The sequence below is a fragment of the Oratosquilla oratoria genome, chromosome 21 (genome assembly GCF_046742065.1).
Source record: "Oratosquilla oratoria isolate Oo_2021 chromosome 21, ASM4674206v1, whole genome shotgun sequence".
In the NCBI taxonomy this organism is placed as follows: Eukaryota; Metazoa; Arthropoda; class Malacostraca; order Stomatopoda; family Squillidae; genus Oratosquilla; species Oratosquilla oratoria.
This window is the reverse complement of record NC_134797.1, coordinates 34,947,818-34,967,006: the sequence shown is the minus strand read 5'-3', so window position 1 is coordinate 34,967,006 and position 19,189 is coordinate 34,947,818. Positions and strand designations below refer to the sequence as shown.

The 19,189-nt window shown below is 47.6% G+C and overlaps 1 protein-coding gene across 1 annotated transcript in view; it reads right to left on the bottom strand.

The window, feature by feature from the left end:
• Positions 1-18,253, bottom strand: part of LOC143037056 (uncharacterized) — a 54,276-nt gene extending 36,023 nt beyond the window's left edge. The window contains exons 1-3 of the mRNA XM_076205165.1: positions 18,209-18,253; positions 17,199-17,284; positions 16,854-16,888 (exon numbers count right to left, since the gene is read on the bottom strand). Of these exons, the coding sequence (XP_076061280.1) occupies positions 16,854-16,888; positions 17,199-17,284; positions 18,209-18,253 (166 nt within the window). The remainder of the gene's footprint in view (positions 1-16,853; positions 16,889-17,198; positions 17,285-18,208) is intronic.
• Between the last annotated feature and the right edge of the window lie 936 nt (positions 18,254-19,189).

Genomic DNA, 19,189 nt, shown 5'->3' with positions numbered 1-19,189 from the left:
ACTCTTTGTCGCAAAGTTTGAGTTCTTGATCTAGAATGACCCAGCAAGGTAGTCTGATTGCTGGGATTCAGCTCGCTTTCTTTTCTTGGGTTTCCTTTCTGGTGTTGGAACAGGCTCTTGCTGCATCAGGGACATCACTGTGAGGTTTGAGACTCTAAACCCAAGGTGTTGCAACAAGGAGACATCCTTGTAGCCACTTGTTAGCAAACGGTTGTTTGCGTAGAGACAACGTGTCTGATATAGGTGTAGAGGACAGAGGATCAGGTGCTGAGGATGTGGATGTAGATGGCGGAGAGAGCTGCTGGAGGGAGTACTAGTGGTGGTGATAAAGTTGATGCTGGGGTTCTTTCTTTCTCCCCTCGAGTTGCTAATGTAGACGTTCTTATCTTCTGCAAGTGTGCCTTTTGTTTGGATAGCTTAGGTATGGCTAGTATCTTCAAATATCTCTTCACTGAAAAAACTATGCGAATTTCACACGGCAAATTAGTGAACGCGGCAAGCTAGCGTGTACATGTCCTTTACTTTGTAGGGCTCAGGCCACTGTCAGTCGTGCAGGCTGAACTTCCTCACACCACATACTCACGTGCATGCCGGACGTAAGAGAAAACCCCGAGTGCATCAAACGCAAAAAAATAGAGTAAAATATGGTCAAAACCTATGTAAACAATAGTCGTGCGCAGCATGTGGCTGCCGGGGGGAGGGAGGGTAGGCCCTTTAAACCCTTTAAAAATGGCGGTACGATAAAAACACTACCAGCATGCAATAAAACAATTTTTTTTTTTTCGAATTTTCAGCCGAGTAGTTTTGGACCAACGTACATCACTATGGGGCATCTGATGTACTATGTTCAGAGTTGGGCAAGTTCTTATTTCGTCAAAGACGAGACCATAACCTGAAAAGGTCTTGAATATCTCGAGAGAAGGGAACGATTTTCATCCATTAATATTTTTTCCTCCCTTAACAGTGTTCTCTCTCAACACTTTTTTTTTTTTTTCTGAATGTACTTAAATCCTGAACTTGAGGGTTTTGATACGGGCGCTCTACACACTCCTGGTAGATGGTGCGACTTTCGCTATCGACGCCCAAATCCCAGTTTACTATCTTCTCTAGTGTACGTCAGTAGGCATTTCCTACATCATAAATTCTCCTCGTACAGTTCGCTAATGCTCCCATCCCCGCGCCTAGTCTGGTCCATCCTGCATCTTCAGTTTCACGCTTGTGATTATTACATACTCAATAACCCAATCAATCTCATTCCATTACAACTTTTTGACATATGATTCTGGTACACCATTTTCAAAATAATTTGCTTATTTCCGTCTACCTGAAAACCATTCGCCGCTGCAAACCATCCCATCCTAAACAAAGTCATTTTATGCCTTCACCATAACTCCCCAATCATCTCTCGACACCATCCACATCGTCATTCCTTCGCAAGTCATGTCACTATTCTACTTTATTACAATATTTCTTCCACTATTCTCTCCCTGAACAAACCCAAGTCCTTAACTCTTGCATATTTTATTTCGTTATTTCTAATAAACTTGCGCCACGTTTTCCAGGCCGTACATACGTCCACATTTAAAATCCATTAGATACTACCAGGTGAACGGACAAATACCCAATCGGTAGGTTAGGTTGACCTCCCCCAATTTACCTATCCCATTCGTCGAGCACTGTAGGGAAACGATTCTTACCCATGTCCTCCTTAAACTTAAATTTCCCGACATTTTAGATCAAGTCTACCACACTGGGCTTTACCAGCTTCGACAGTCGAGTTCGTTCGAGAAAATACTTCGGTTAGTATTCCAATTCTTAAATCTGTAAATATCAATTTATCTTTCATAGCACATAGTAACCCTGAGTGATGAACAGTTTGTAAACCTATATTGATGAAATGTTCGAGAAACTAGATTTTTGCAAGTAATATTCTATTTGTTCAAAATTAGGTAGGATGTTGGAGGTAAAATAGCCCAGTGTGATGACCCTTTAACATCTTATTTTCGCTCACTATTCATATTTCCACCATTAGTTTCATATCACCAAGTACCTCGATATAACTATAATTCGCATTTTTTATAATTTAATTCCGTCGCCACTGCACAAAGATCAACCATGGAGTTTGGTATTAAGTGTAGGTTTGTGACGTCAGAGGACAATATTTTTCAAGTTAGACTGACGTCGTATCGCGTTACATTGTGCGTCGGAAGATAAATGTCAATTTACCTTCTGATGGTACTGACAATTTACCATCTCTACAATTTTCTTCGTCCATTAGTGTAACGCTAGCTAGTAAGACCTGTTAATATCTACAAAGGAAAATTGATAAAACAATTTGGAGATTTTATTTCTACAGCAAATTAAAATCTTTAATTTTAACAAAGTTGAGGGCATATTATTAATTCGTACCTGATATTTTTAGCATTGCTTAGAAATACAATTATCTAATTCTACAACCTGTCTAGTAAACGTTATTGTATAGTCTCAATGTTATTACAATTACCAATGTCTATCACTTCACATACATTAACAAGCCTATCTGCGGCCGAAGCCATTACCTTGCCTTTGCACCTACTATGCATTTGGTCTGTTCAAAACAAGTCACTTCGGTGAACCGGTGAGAAGTGCGGGACTCGAACCCACAACAAAGCGAATGAGATACCAGCACGCTTCCGTTTACGCCACCAAAGCATTGCTTCGGAATGGTTCTCTAATAACTAACTATTAACAATATCTAGACCTTTGAAACATTCCTTTACATACCGTAACGTAAACCTATAAACCTAACATGCCGTTTTCTATGGACGCTATCGGTAATAAAACACGTCTAAAAATTGAATAATCTTTATTCAGAAATAAAATATCAAAATGTACACATGAAAATGCGATAAAAGTACCCAACCGGATGTGCGGTGGATGAGAATGACGTCATTGAGCCCTTTGTGACGTCATAACCCCTTGACCACAATACAATCGCCTCTGTCGTAAAGCACTTTAGAGCCAGGCGATTTTATTCAGAATGGGAGGACGGAATAAGGGAGTAGAAAAAAACAAATAAAAATCCTTTTCTACATAGCTGCAGTCCTGCACTAGCCGAAAAAAAATATATGTAAGCCACGTCACCTTGCCGAGATTAATGCAATGTTATTTTAGTGCCCTAACTCGGAATAAAACAAATAAAAACATTGTGGTCAAAGGGTTATCACGCTGGTTTACCCATTTCATTTAGATTAATTAACTGAGGTTTCTATTCAAAGGACACCCAAGGTTGAATTTTTATGCTTTTCCAAGACGACCAAAAATATATAAAAATAAAATAATCATCATCATAGGTATACACTAAGTTGATGCAAGTGTTGGACATGGAGAGAGGGAGAGAGGGAGGGAGGGAGGGAGGGAGGGAGGGAGGGAGATGAGGGAGATGAGAGGGAGAGAGGGAGAGGAGGGAGAGAGGGAGAGGAGGGAGGGAGGGGAGAGAATAAAATATATAAATAAATAAATAAAGCGTAGGAACGGGACAGTTAAGTGGGTAACGGAGTTGACGAGGCGGGGATGTGGTATTAGTATAGACCCCTTAAAAATAAATAAAACAAAATATATACAATAATAAAAAATATATAAATAAATAATACACTGCATTAGAATTAAGAAATCTGGCGTCATTCGTCAAAATCTACAGATGAGAATGAACCAAGCACCAGATTAAATAAATAAATGACCTTTGGGGTTTGGAAGAATTACTGACCGTCGCCAGACGATTTCATTCAACCTTGGGGCCTGCAGGAGGAGGGGAGGGTTTCTCGCCTAACTAGCACCCAACTACTGAATGTTGAATGTTTTGTGTGTGTGTGTGTGTGTGTGTGTGTGTGTGTGTGTGTGTGTGTGTGTGTGTGTGTGTGTGTGTGTAAAAGATGAAGGAGATAAGGGAGAGGAAGGTAGAGAGGGGAATGTTGGAGAGGGGAAGGGGAATGTTGGAGAGGGGAAGGGGAATGTTGGAGAGGGAAAGGGGAATGTTGGAGAGGGAAAGGGGAATGTTGGAGAGGGGAAGGGGAATGTTGGAGAGGGGAAGGGGAATGTTGGAGAGGGGAAGGGGAATGTTGGAGAGGGGAAGGGGAATGTTGGAGAGGGGAAGGGGAATGTTGGAGAGGGAAAGGGGAATGTTGGAGAGGGAAAGGGGAATGTTGGAGAGGGAAAGGGGAATGTTGGAGAGGGAAAGGGGAATGTTGGAGAGGGAAAGGGGAATGTTGGAGAGGGAAAGGGGAATGTTGGAGAGGGAAAGGGGAATGTTGGAGAGGGAAAGGGGAATGTTGGAGAGGGAAAGGGGAATGTTGGAGAGGGACGGGGCATGTTGGAGAGGGTAAGGGGAATGTTGGAGAGGGAAAGGGGAATGTTGGAGAGGGCAAGGGGAATGTTGGAGAGGGGAAAGGGGAATGTTGGAGAGGGAAGGGGAATGTTGGAGAGGGAAAGGGGAATGTTGGAGGGGGAAGGGGAATGTTGGCGAGGGGAAGGGGAATGTTGGTGTGGGGAAGGGGAATGTTGGAGAGGGTATGGGGAATGTTGGAGAGGGAAAGGGGAATGTTGGAGAGGGAAAGGGGAATGTTGGAGAGGGAAAGGGGAATGTTGGAGAGGGAAAGGGGAATGTTGGAGAGGGAAAGGGGAATGTTGGAGAGGGAAAGGGGAATGTTGGAGAGGGAAAGGGGAATGGTGGAGAGGGAAAAGGGGAATGTTGGAGAGGAAAGGGGAATGTTGGAGAGGAAAGGGGAATGTTGGAGAGGGAAAAGGGGAATGTTGGAGAGGGAAAGGGGAATGTTGGAGCGGAAAAGGGAAATGTTGGAGAGGAAAAGGGAAATGTTGGAGAGGAAAAGGGGAATGTTGGAGAGGATGTTGGAGAGGGAAAAGGGGAATGTTGGAGAGGAAATGTTGGAGGGGGAAAGGGGAATGTTGGAGGGGGGAAAGGGGAATGTTGGAGGGGGAAAGGGGAATGTTGGAGGGGGAAAGGGGAATGTTGGAGAGGGAAAGGGAATGTTGGAGAGGGAAGGGGAATGTTGGAGAGGGAAGGGGAATGTTGGAGAGGGAAAGGGGAATGTTGGAGAGGGAAAGGGGAATGTTGGAGAGGGAAAGGGGAATGTAGGAGAGGAAAAGGGGAATGTTGGAGAGGAAAGGGGAATGTTGGAGGGGGAGGAAAGGGGAATGTTGGAGGAAAAGGGGAATGTTGGAGGGGGAAAGGGGAATGTTGGAGTGGGTATGGGGAATGTTGGAGAGGGAAAGGGGAATGTTGGAGGGGAAAGGGGAATGTTGGAGGGGGAAAGGGAATGTTGGAGGGGGAAAGGGGAATGTTGGAGGGGGGAAAGGGGAATGTTGGAGGGGAAAGGGGAATGTTGGAGGGGGGAAAGGGGAATGTTGGAGGGGGAAAGGGGAATGTTGGAGGGGGAAAGGGGAATGTTGGAGAGGGAAAGGGAATGTTGGAGAGGGGAAAGGGGAATGTTGGAGAGGGAAAGGGGAATGTTGGAGAGGGAAAGGGAATGTTGGAGAGGGAAAGGGGAATGTTGGAGAGGGAAAGGGGAATGTTGGAGAGGGAAAGGGGAATGTTGGAGAGGGAAAGGGGAATGTTGGAGAGGGAAAGGGGAATGTTGGAGAGGGAAAGGGGAATGTTGGAGAGGGAAAGGGGAATGTTGGAGAGGGACAAGGGGAATGTTGGAGAGGGAAAGGGGAATGTTGGAGAGGGAAAGGGGAATGTTGGAGAGGGAAAGGGGAATGTTGGAGAGGGAAAGGGGAATGTTGGAGAGGGAAAGGGGAATGTTGGAGAGGGAAAGGGGAATGTTGGAGAGGGAAAGGGGAATGTTGGAGAGGGAAAGGGGAATGTTGGAGAGGGAAAGGGGAATGTTGGAGAGGGAATGGGAAAGGGAGTGGGAGACGGAAAGGGAGAGGGAAAGGGGAATGGGAGAGAGAGAGAGAGGGGGGGGGCAGGGGAGAGAGAGGGGGAGAGAGGGGGGGAGAGAGGGAGAGAGGGAGAGAGGGGGGAGGGGGAGAGGGGAGAGGGGGAGAGAGGGGGAGAGAGGGGAGAGGGGGAGGGGGGGAGAGAGGGGAGAGGGAGAGAGGGAGAGAGAGGGGGGGAGGGGGAGAGAGAGGGGAGAGAGAGGGGGGAGAGGGAGAGAGGGGAGAGAGGGGGGGGTGGGGGAGAGAGGGGGGTGGGGGAGAGAGGGGGGAGAGAGGGGAGAGAGAGGGGGGGAGGGGGAGAGAGGGGAGAGAGAGGGGGAGAGGGAGAGAGAGAGGGGGGGAGAGGGAGAGAGGGGGGGAGAGGGGGAGAGAGAGAGGGAGAGGGGAGAGAGAGGGGGAGAGGGGAGAGAGAGGGGGGAGAGGGGGGAGAGAGAGGGGAGAGAGAGGGGAGAGAGAGAGGGGGGAGAGAGAGGGGAGAGAGGGGAGAGGGAGAGAGGAAGGGCGAGGAGACGAGACGGGAAGGGATGGGAAGAAAGTGTGGGTTAGGCGAACATAAGAATGTAGGAAATTGCAAGAGACCATAAGACCTACACTAGGCAGTTCCATGCCCATTACCACCTATCATCCGAATCCATAATGTTAACCTTCTCTTAAAACAACTGAAAATTTCAGTGCTCACTACATGGTTCAACCAATTCTTGCCTATTTCTTTCTTAATCTAAATTTGTCCAATTTAAATCCATTACTTTGAGTCCTGCCCTGTTGTCTTAATATGATGACCATATCCGCATCACCTTTGTTTAAGCCCTTGCCCTGTAGCTGAACACCTGTATTATATCACCCCACTCTATATCTTTCCAGAAAATGTAAATTAAGGTGCCTAAGCTTGTCCTTGTGAGGTAAATTTTTTAGCCCAAGTATCATTTTGGTCATTCTCCTCTGTACTGATTCTCGTTAATTAATATCCATTCTTTAGGACAGAGACCAAAAATATACCACTACTCAATGAAGGTTTCTCATGCCAGATGAAGTTTGATAACTATCCACTTTTTATAGTAACTGTCCTAGCAACAAAACCTAATGCTCTGTTAAAAATATTCCTGGCACTAATGTACATTTCCTGGATTCAAGGTCTGGACTCACTAGCACTCGCAAGTCTCTGTCACACCCAGTTTTCTCTGAAAAGGTGTTATCCAATCTTTATCCGTTTCCTGAGTTGTGTAAACCTACATTTAACACATGGCACTTTGAGACATTTGTCATTTCACCGACCATGCGAACATTTTTTTTTTATTCCAGCAGTATCTCTTGCTTTTTCCTGACCTAAATGGCGCATCTTAGTGTCATCCACAAACTTACTATCATCACTATCAATCCCACTATTCAAGTCGTTTATATACATAATAAGGAATCCAAAACCAAGCCCTGGGGGACTCCACTAGTAACACTCCCCCATTTGGATCTTGCACCATTAACGATAACCGGCTGTTTTCTGTCACTGACCCATGCTCTCTTGGGGGGCACCTTATTGAATGTTTTACTAAGTCAAGGTAAATTGCATTGTAGCTATCAGTTATTTGACACCTTGTAGACATTTGTGTAAAAAATATACACAATTAATTACACATGACCTATCCTTTGTGAACCTGTGTGAATCGCAAATCAAATTATGTCTCAAAGTGATCTCTTATTCGATTGGCTATGGTGAGGGGAAAGGGAAGGGAAGGGAAGGGAGGGCGAGGGGAAAGGGAAAGGAAGGGGAGGGAGGGAGAGGGGAAAGGGAAAGGAAGGGAAGGGAGGGCGAGGGGAAAGGGAAAGGAAGGGGAGGGAGGGAGAGGGGAAAGGGAAAGGAAGGGAAGGGAGGGCGAGGGGAAAGGGAAAGGAAGGGAAGGGAGGGCGAGGGGAAAGGGAAAGGAAGGGAAGGGAGGGCGAGGGTAAAGGGGAGAGGGAGAAGGGGAAGCGAGGGTGAGGGAGAAGTGGAAGGAGGGTGAGGGAGAAGTGGAAGGAGGGTGAGGGAGAAGTGGAAGGAGGGTGAGGGAGAAGTGGAAGGAGGGTGAGGGAGAAGTGGAAGGAGGGTGAGGGAGAAGTGGAAGGAGGGTGAGGGAGAAGGGGAAGGGAGGGTGAGGGAGAAGGGGAAGGGAGGGTGAGGGAGAAGGGGAAGGGAGGGTGAGGGAGAAGGGGAAGGGAGGGTGAGGGAAGGGGAGAGGGGAAGGGAGGGTGAGGGAAGGGGAGAGGGGAAGGGAGGGTAAGGGAAGGGAAGAGGGGAAGGGAGGGTGAGGGAAGGGGAGAGGGGAAGGGAGGGTGAGGGAAGGGGAGAGGGGAAGGGAGGGTGAGGGAAGGGGAGAGGGGAAGGGAGGGTGAGGGAAGGGGAGAGGGGAAGGGAGGGTGAGGGAAGGGGAGAGGGGAAGGGAGGGTGAGGGAAGGGGAGAGGGGAAGGGGAGAGGGGAAGGGGAGAGGGGAGAGGGAAGGGGAGAGGGGAAGGGGAGAGGGGAAGGGAGGGTGAGGGGAAGGGAGGGTGAGGGGAAGGGAGGGTGAGGGGAAGGGAGGGTGAGGGGAAGGGAGGGTGAGGGGAAGGGAGGGTGAGGGAAGGGGAGAGGGGAAGGTCATGGGAGGGTGAGGGAAGGGGAGAGGGGAAGGTCAAGGGAGGGTGAGGGAAGGAGAGGGGGAAGGGCAAGGGAGGGTGAGGGGAGGAGAGGGGGGAAGGGCAAGGGAGGGTGAGGGAAGGAGAGGGGAGAAGGGCAAAGGAGGGAGAGGGGGGAAGGGCAAGGGAGGGTGAGAGGTGAAGGGAGGGTGAGAGGTGAAGGGAGGGAGAGGGGGGAAGGGCAAGGGAGGGTGAGAGGTGAAGGGAGGGTGAGAGGTGAAGGGAGGGGGAAGGGGAAGGTGAAGGGAGGGGGAAGGGGAAGGTGAATGGAGGGGGAAGGGGAAGGTGAAGGGAGGGGGAAGTGGAAGGTGAAGGGAGGGGGGAAGTGGAAGGGAGGGGGAAGGGGAAGGTGAAGGGAGGGGGAAGGGGAAGGTGAAGGGAGGGGGAAGGTGAAGGGAGGGGGAAGGGGAAGGTGAAGGGAGGGGGAGAGGGGGAAGGTGAAGGGAGGGGGAGAGGGGGAAGGTGAAGGGAGGGGGAGAGGGGGAAGGTGAAGGGAGGGGGAGAGGGGGAAGGTGAAGGGAGGGGGAGAGGGGGAAGGTGAAGGGAGGGGGAGAGGGGGAAGGAGAGGGGATGGGGAGAGGGGGAAGGAGGAGGGAGGGGGAGAGGGGGAAGGTGGGGAGGGAGGGGGAGAGGGGGAAGGTGGGGAGGGGGAGAGGGGGAAGGGAAGGGAGGGGGAGAGGGGGAAGGTGAAGGGAGGGGGAGAGAGGGGGAAGGTGAAGGGAGGGGGAGAGGGGGGAAGGTGAAGGGAGGGGGGGAGAGGGGGAAGGTGAAGGGAGGGGGAGAGGGGGAAGGTGAAGGGAGGGGGAGAGGGGGAAGGTGAAGGGAGGGGGAGAGGGGGAAGGTGAAGGGAGGGGGAGAGGGGGAAGGTGAAGGGAGGGAGGGCAAGGTGAAGGGAGGGAGGGCAAGGTGAAGGGAGGGAGGGTGGAAGGGAGAGGGAGGTGAAGGGAGGGGGAAGGTGAAGGGGAAGGTGAAGGGAGGGGGAAGGGAGAGGGGGAGGTGAAGGGAGGGGGAAGGGAGGGGGGAGGTGAAGGGAGGGGGAAGGGAGGGGGGTGAAGGGAGGGGGGAGGGAGGGGGGAGGTGAAGGGAGCGAGGGCAAGGTGAAGGGAGCGAGGGCAAGGTGAAGGGAGCGGGGGAGAGGGGGAGGGGGGAGGTGAAGGGAGGGGAAAAGGTGAAGGGAGTGGGAAAAGGTGAAGGGAGTGGGAAGGTGAAGGGAGGTGAAGGGAGGGGGGGGGGACGTGAAGGGGAGGGGGGACGTGAAGGGGGGGGGAGGGAGGTGAAGGGAGCGGGGAAGGTGAAGGGGGGGGGTGAAGGGAGAGGGGGAGCGGGGAAGGTGAAGGGAGAGGGGGAGCGGGGAAGGTGAAGGGAGCGGGGAAGGTGAAGGGAGAGGGGGAGAGGGGGAGCGGGAAAGGTGAAGGGAGTGGGAAAAGGTGAAGGGAGTGGGAAAGGGAAAGGTGAAGGGAGTGGGAAAGGGAAAGGTGAAGGGAGGGGAGAGGTGAAGGGAGTGAGGGCAAGGTGAAGGGAGTGAGGGCAAGGTGAAGGGAGCGAGGGCAAGGTGAAGGGAGCGAGGGCAAGGTGAAGGGAGCGAGGGCAAGGTGAAGGGAGCGAGGGCAAGGTGAAGGGAGAGGGAGAGGGGAAGGGGGGAGGGAGAGGGGGAGAGGGGAAGGTGAAGGGAGGGGAAAGGAGGGTGAAGGGAGGCGAAAGGAGGGTGAAGGGAGGGGAAAGGAGGGTGAAGGGAGGGGAAAGGGTGAAGGCAGGGGAAAGGATGAAGGCAGGGGAAAGGGTGAAGGCAGGGGAAAGGAAGGTGAAGGGAGTGGGAAAAGGTGAAGGGAGTGGGAAAGGGGAAAGGAGGGGGAGAGGGGAAAGGAGGGGGAGAGGGGAAGGGAGGGGGAAAGGGGAAGGGAGGGGGAAAGGGGAAGGGAGGGGGAAAGGGGAAGGGAGGGGGAAAGGGGAAGGGAGGGGGAAAGGGGAAGGGAGGGGGAAAGGGGAAGGGAGGGGGAAAGGGGAAGGGAGGGGAGAGGGGAAGGGAGGGGAGAGGGGAAGGGAGGGGAGAGGGGAAGGGAGGGGAGAGGGGAAGGGAGGGGAGAGGGGAAGGGAGGGGAGAGAGGAAGGGAGGGGAGAGAGGAAGGGAGGGGAGAGAGGAAGGGAGGGGAGAGAGGAAGGGAGGGGAGAGAGGAAGGGAGGGGAGAGAGGAAGGGAGGGGAGAGAGGAAGGGAGGGGAGAGAGGAAGGGAGGGGAGAGAGGAAGGGAGGGGAGAGAGGAAGGGAGGGGAGAGAGGAAGGGAGGGGAGAGAGGAAGGGAGGGGAGAGAGGAAGGGAGGGGAGAGAGGAAGGGAGGGGGTGTGGGGGAAGGGAGGGGGTGTGGGGGATGGGAGGGGGAGGGGGAGGGAGAGGAGGAGGGGGAAGGGGGGGAGGGAGGGGGGGGTGTGGGGGATGGGAGGAGAGGGTGTGGGGGATGGGAGGGGGAGAGGGTGTGGGGGATGGGAGGGGGAGAGGGTGTGGGGGATGGGAGGGGGAGAGGGTGTGGGGGATGGGAGGGGGAGAGGGTGTGGGGGATGGGAGGGGGAGAGGGTGTGGGGGATGGGAGGGGGAGAGGGTGTGGGGGGGTGGGGGAGGGGAGGGGGAGAGGGTGTGGGGGATGGGAGGGGGAGAGGGTGTGGGGGATGGGAGGGGGAGAGGGTGTGGGGGAGGGGAGGGGGAGAGGGGGGGGGGGAGGGGAGGGGGAGAGGGTGTGGGGGAGGGGAGGGGGAGAGGGTGTGGGGGAAGGGAGGGGGAGATGGTGTGGGGGATGGGAGGGGGGAGAGGGTGTGGGGGATGGGAAGGGAAGGGTGTGGGGGATGGGAGGGGGAGAGGGTGTGGGGGGATGGGAGGGGGGGGGAGGGAGAGGGTGTGGGGGGTGGGAGGGGGAAGGGGGAAGGGAGAGGGTGTGGGGGTGGGAGGGGGAGAGGGTGTGGGGGATGGGAGGGGGAGAGGGTGTGGGGGATGGGAGGGGGAGAGGGGAAGGGAGAGGGTGTGGATGGGAGGGGGAGAGGGGAAGAGAGAGGGTGTGGATGGGAGGGGGAGAGGGGAAGAGAGAGGGTGTGGATGGGAGGGGGAGAGGGGAAGAGAGAGGGTGTGGATGGGAGGGGGAGAGGGGAAGAGAGAGGGTGTGGATGGGAGGGGGAGAGGGTGTGGATGGGAGGGGGAGAGTGTGTGGATGGGAGGGAAAGAGGGGAAGGGAGAGGGTGTGGATGGGAGGGAAAGAGGGGAAGGGAGAGGGTGTGGATGGGAGGGAAAGAGGGGAAGGGAGAGGGTGTGGATGGGAGGGAAAGAGGGGAAGGGAGAGGGTGTGGATGGGAGGGAAAGAGGGGAAGGGAGAGGGTGTGGGGGATGGGAGGGAGAGGGTGTGGGGGATGGGAGGGGGAGAGGGGAAGGGAGGGGAAGGGAGAGGATGTGGGGGATGGGAGGGGGAGAGGGGAAAGGAGAGGGGAAGGGAGAGGGTGTGGGGGATGGGAGGGGGAGAGGGGAAGGGAGAGGGTGTGGGGGATGGGAGGGGGAGAGGGGAAGGGAGAGGGTGTGGGGGATGGGAGGGGGAGAGGGGAAGGGAGAGGGTGTGGGGGATGGGAGGGGGAAAGGGGAAGGCAGGGGTAGAGGGAGGAAAAGGAAGACATGGAGATCCAGAAGGGAAAGTGAGTAAAGTGTGACAGAATAAAGTGTGTGTGAGCGCATATCTCTCTCTCTCTCTCTCTGTGTGTGTGTGTGTGTGTGTGTGTGTGTGTGTGTGTGTGTGTGTGTGTGTGTGTGTGTGTGTGTGTGTGTGTGTGTGTGTGTGTGTGTGTGTGTGTGTGTGTGTGTGTGTGTGTGTGTGTGTGTGTGTGTGTGTGTGTGTGTGTGTGTGTGTGTGTGTGTGTGTGTGTGTGTTTGTGTGTGTGTTTGTGTGTGTGTGTGTGTGTGTGTGTGTGTTTGTCTGTGTGTGTGTATTTGTCTGTGTGTGTGTGTGTGTGTGTGTGTGTGTGTGTGTGTGTGTGTGTGTGTGTGTGTGTGTTGTGTGTGTGTGTGTGTGTGTGTGTGTGTGTGTGTGTGTGTGTGTGTGTGTGTGTGTGTGTGTGTGTGTGTGTGTGTGTGTGTGTGTGTGTGTGTGTGTGTGTGTGTGTGTACATTTTATAATCTATGCATGCATTTAGCAATATTGATTTACACTAGTTTTCTATCAAAAATCACTAAAGTTAAAGCAAGAACTAAAATCTGCATTTGACAAAAGGAACAATACAAAAGCAATTCCTTTATAATTGCAAAAACCTCATGCATTATAAAATGAAAAATAAATACATAAAATATAATTAACCAACTTGCAACAGCCCATGGCACATGCATTACATTATGAAAGCAATCTTAAAGGTAAAAGCACTCAAAACAACACATGTGGCAACTTTTCCAGCATTAGCACTCCGTGAACATCAAGAATAGCTTGTCGTTCCTTAAATTTTTTTGGATATACCTCCCCTACCACTGCCATACCCTTTCGTCAACTGTTCACGTGGCATCCCTCCATCACACTCGTTAAATGAAAATGTCCACCAACTTAATACATCTACAGAAACACTTCTACACAAAACTCACATGGTCACGATACCAACTTCAGGAATTCTCTACCAAATTACGATTCTCTGATACAATAATATTCTCACCATCCCACTCCCATACGGTGTGAAAATCCCATTAAGATAAAGCCTCATCAGTTGCAGCATGCTGCTCATTACTTGGAAATAGGGACACTTCAAGACCCCCTAATGAACGAGTTACCTCTGTACAACTTTATCAGCCTGACTACCCTGTCTTCCTAACCATTACCACTCCCCCATACAACCATCCCTAACCACCGTATGCTACTGTCATAATACTTCTCTTATATCAATATTCTTATATGTACTTTCTCCAGCATCCCAATACTGTTTCTATCTTTTCCTGCATTCTAAAAAAAAAAATAAATAAATAAATAAATAAATATATCCTTGAAGATGCATAATATATTCCCATCTTGAATTTTGGGAAATTTCATCCTAAGTCAATAATTTGCTGTAATCACCCTATAATTTACCTGTTTTCTGAACACATTTCAAACAGCTCCATACATTCCAGATTTCAGTATTTTTGTCATAATTGTACTTTCTCCACTTCCCATACTCCAACATACTTTGCCGAGTCCATTCCTTCACCCATTCCCTGTAACTCCAGTAACTCCATTGCTGCCAACTCCACAACCCTTCCACCCACCCCCAACTTCTCTAAACTTGCCTCAAATACTTCTATCGCTTCAAAATTCACAATTTTTTCTGGTTCCATACTCATCTAACACCAACTCCACCTCCCAAACCACCACTTCTCATTTTGACCACCTATTTCTAGTTTTCATACACTCAAGTTCAATACCACTCCTAATAACGAGTGACCACGAATGCCACTTGCTTTGCAAACTCTTTAGTTCTCGCAATCATCCCTTGGAAAACTCCCCAACCAACCTTTCCCCAAACACATCTGTATTAACATTTAATTTCTCGTCTGAAACACACAATACAGAAACAGACACACAGTTGTCAAGAGAACAGATATACAGCCCAGCTGTAACACTTCACCCCATACCATACAACACATAATGGAAGACTGCATTATACACAATCATGCACGCAAACAACACAACATACACTCTATAAAGGATTTGTGGGAAAACCCAGTTTCGGCTGTGGCCTTCCTTGGGGAGACGGGACTGCTCGGACAGACAGTCTAGGGAACGACAACAACAACAACAACAGCCCAGCTATGGAAATCAAGGAACAGAGAAGTAAATAATAGTTTGAAAATACTCATCCTAATCTAAATTAACTTATCCTGATTTACTATAAGCAATAAATTAAAAGGCTACCCCCCTTATAATGGGGGAAAAAGGTCTTGGTATACAGATAGAAATAAAAAGTATATTTAATGACAACAGTAGAAATCCATACAACAGAACATGTAACTGGAAATAAGTGAAACTGTACCGTGGACTAACGAAAAAGGAATGTGAACTTTTCATCAATTATGACCAGACAGAGGAACTTCATAAGTGAGCTACGTAAGAGATCAACCAGATAAGAGTGGTAACCATGAACAAGACCCTGAAAATAGTGGATGACATTGTAAAACATAAAACCAAAATAGAATTCAAGAAACTAGTAACCAGTTGTTGTTGTTGTTGTTGTCGTTCCCTAGACTGTCTGTCCGAGCAGTCCCGTCTCCCCAAGGAAGGCCACAGTAACCAGTAAAAATAGATGGTTTACATTATTGAAGGAGTGGTATAAATGACTGAGGAGTCAAACGGTGATTTTTAACAAGAATATGAGTGACTGAGCGAGTGTGTGTGATTCACCATGGTCTTGGATCACATGTTGGACTCATGATTAACAGCTATTTCCCTCCCAGAAGAGAGCTCTGACCTCATATATGACTGATCTATGGGTAATGCAACTTTACACGCACACACATCCCCAACCCACGAGAGTTGGAGTAACAACTTGCAGTGCAGCAATACTGGAATGATTTCAGTCCTGGATGGGATTCGAACCCAGACCACCGTAGTGGCAACCGGGAACCCTAACCACTGCGTCATGAGAGGTAGGGAGGTACGTAGGTAGGTAAGTGTGTGCGTTTACCAAGTTGTATTTTACGGGACGGGAGCTATGCTTGTTGTGACCCGTATTTAGTTTGTTTGTGTGTGTGTTTGTTTGCAGTGGCATACATTCCTCCACAAACAAAAGCAACAAATGAAGCAGAGTACAAATAATTTACTGAACACATCCTCACAAATTAATACATACATATACCAAAGGCTTTTTCCCCCTTACAAGGGGGGAAATAAATGAACATAACTACATTAGCAATTTTACAAGTGAAGTAATATGGAGAGAACGAGACAGAAGGGAGGAGACAACATAATGAACATTGCAATTCAATGACAAACAAGATATAAAGATGACTTTACTCCTTCAAGACTGGAACTAATTCTAACAAGGGAAACAGGTGATTAAAAACTGAATCATGTGCACAATACAAAAGTGATCATTTGATTCTTCAAGTTTTGCTGGAAGTAGGAAAAACAAAAATAAAAAAAAAGGATACAACTATGCGATGGCATTCCTAAACTGAAAAAATATTTAAGTTGGAATCTTAATGAAAATCTTTAATACTGGAGTGAAAAAGTATGTAGGAAAAGACCAGTACAAAAAAGGTTTAATTCAATAAAAGACATACCCTGGAGGAGGTGAAGGAGAGAATAAGAATAAGGAAGAAAAAAAAAAAAAAAACTTCAGTTTTGTGAATGGCAAGCTGAAGAATATAAGAAATATCCAAGTTGAAAGTTCAAGTGACACTACGTGAAGTATGTATGCTGAAATAATGAAAATTTCCATTCAGTGTTCAACAAGGAAGAGAAGTTTGAGGGAGTAATGGAAGCGAGATATTCCTCTGGGCCAGATGAGAACTAATATTGTTAAATTGAAATGTGGGAAATAACTAGTGGACAAAATACACCAATTGCACATTCTCAGGAAGGGAAAGTGCTAGTGGATTGTCAATCTGCAACTGTGGGACCAATATTCACCGAAGGCAGCAGAGGTACTGCTAAATTATAGATTAGCCACATTGACTAGTATGATTACATACATACACACACACACACACACACAATATATATATATATATATATATATATCAATCAATGCAAAACAAGATTCCACTGCAATTGCATGCAAGTACTATGTTCTAATTGGTGTATAATTATAACCAAGCACTAAGCTATCTCTACAATGGGATCTACATGAGCTGAATAAAGTTTATTCCTTTCATACCAGGAGGCATAATGCCTTTTATTTTGGCTGTCACCAGGCTATTCCCTCCATCTCACTGACACCCCTTAATTTTCAAAGGATTTGAAGACAAGTAACCCATTTGTCAAACATGTATAAACTAACAAACACCCCATCTCACTTGACAGGAGCAAACACTGTACATGCATGTAAAACTTATCGCTAATACATTAAAAGCAACAATGCATGAAATATAAAAATAAATATAAATAACAACTAACACCAGTCAGAAAAAATTAGTTGAATAAGCGAGTATACATACTGTTTATTCAACTCCTCTTTTTCCGACTCTGGTATTAGTTGTGATTTATAAATGTTACATTTCTAACTAGTGAAATATAGATATGTAATAACAATAATTATAATTATGATAAAAGATAACTCAAACCTGCTCCTTACCTTTGTTCACCAGATAATGCAAGTCGAGTGCTAATCTGAATAAGGAAGAAAAAAAGGTTTTGGTTAATAAATTGTACAATCTGCCGACTTATGCCTCGTGTCATGAAGTTTACCCAGAGCACAAACGACAATATTATCGTCCATAAAATCAATAAATAAAAATAAAATAAATAAATAAAATAGGAAAAAAAAAAAATAATAATAATGATAATAATAAATAATAACCTTTAGCAGAAACTAGTCTAAAATGACAGTTTTTTTTTTTTTTTTACACTGTCAACTAAAAATAACCCAAGAAATTAGAATATTGTCTATAACAGCTAGGGACCAATTAGAAGTACTTGCAAGTGGTGGTCCTGGTTGATGCTTGTCAGAGAATCAAGTCTTCTGTCATCAAAACCTCCAGCCTCAAGGGGGCTGGCACTCCGTTTCTGGGTCAATCCCAAGATCTTTACCAAATTGAACTATATCTCCCAAAGAAACTAATGATAGGCTAATGCTACCCTCCTACTATTATATGCCATTATTATAGACACACAATGTTCACCCACCCCCCCCCCTCGACCCCGAGATATTTATTGGCCTCAGGATTGTTGCCTGCCACCATGGGGCTGTAGGTTTCTAATCAGAGAAATTTGACCCAACAATTATGAAATAAAATTTTAAAAAGGAAAGTAACGTTAACTACGAAAGTACTACATTTACATATTCATGCAAAAATAATAAAATACATGTCCTTTATGGCATATGTTGTCTGTGTCTAGTACACTAATTTCCAGGGTTTATAAATGTTAGAGACTGTAGGGGCTTGTTTGCACTAAAATGCAAAATGGGAAGTTTGTGTGTATGTGCACATTAGAAAGGGGGGGGGGTAATTTGTTTATATAAACTGTTAACTAAACCACAGAAGCATGTTCCCGACCACGGCAAAGCAGGTTTTCAAAAATTTTCATTGTATCTTTGTCAAGCAGTGAAATGCTACTTTTGTTCTCCCCAGTGATTATTAAATTATTTTTCTATATTTCTGATCAATTTTCTGTAATTATCCTTTACTTTAGTGATGACATTATTACCTATTCTACAAAATCAGTGATAGCCCATTCTTACACCCATTTCCAATTATCTTCAATTTTTTCACAATGAAATTCACCGTCCACTCCCAGCTCATCCCATATGCCCAGTCCAGATGCTCTTATAAAAACCCTGCAAGATTATGTTCTTCACTCCCATTATTTTTACATCAGCAAATGAGCATATCTGGTCAAATTAACCATCATGTCATTAACAAATACAAAATACACCACTAGTACCCACACTAACACCTATGGGACTTCATTAGCAACTTCCATCCACACCCTGTCCTTTACTATGGTCTTAACCGTTTCCCAGGTCTCATCCATTCTAGCAAATTCCACTTAACCCTCCTACATGTTCCAACTTCTATATTCTCCCCCTTTTGTGAGATACATTATCTAGGGCTTTCTCTAGATCTATCACTAAGTTGTTTTTCCCCCTTAAAATGGAGGTAGCCCAAAAAAAGTCACTTTATTAAAAACTCGGCAAATCAGACACGCACGATCTTCCTCTCCTAAAGCCAAACCGATTTTCCACCAAGATATCCTCAACCAACTCCTTACCACCTTTAAATGTGACACTGTAAACTAGTTTCCAATCACTTGGTACTTTCCCTTTTCTCAGTGAACACTATTTTCATGCATTTTATCTACTAATTGATCCCAAACTATAGGAGTAACCCTTCATGTTCTGCGGTTTTCACCATATCCAATGCCTCCAGTAATTTCTGCACCTTGTATCTCACTTCGTCATATAATCCCTTTCTTCTAAAAAACTCCCAATTCCCCATAAAACAATTACTTTGTTATTATGGACTGGAAGCTACTGTTCAATATTTCTACTTGTGTATTGGCATCTCTACACACTATTCTACCCACTTTCAACTTAATGATTACTTCTGTGTTTCCGTAATTATGTCCATTGCAAGGGGGGCAAACATGAGTACTAGAACAGTCTAAGATGTGTGCAAGGAGACTAAAACAGTGCACATGTATTATCAGGCCTGTAGATATATGCAATAATTACACACTGTAAGTGTGGGTGTGTTTCACATGCTGGACTCATGTTTGAGTCACTATTCTCCAGGATGAGAATTCAAAGCTTGCCAATACAAAGGGCAAAGCAGTAAGAACTATATTCTAACCTGCTGTTTTATGAATGTGTATGTTTGAGTATATGCCATAAAAAGGACATTGGCCACAACAAATGGTAACATAATTCAAAGCTGTCAAAACAATTACAAAAAAATAAAAATTCACACC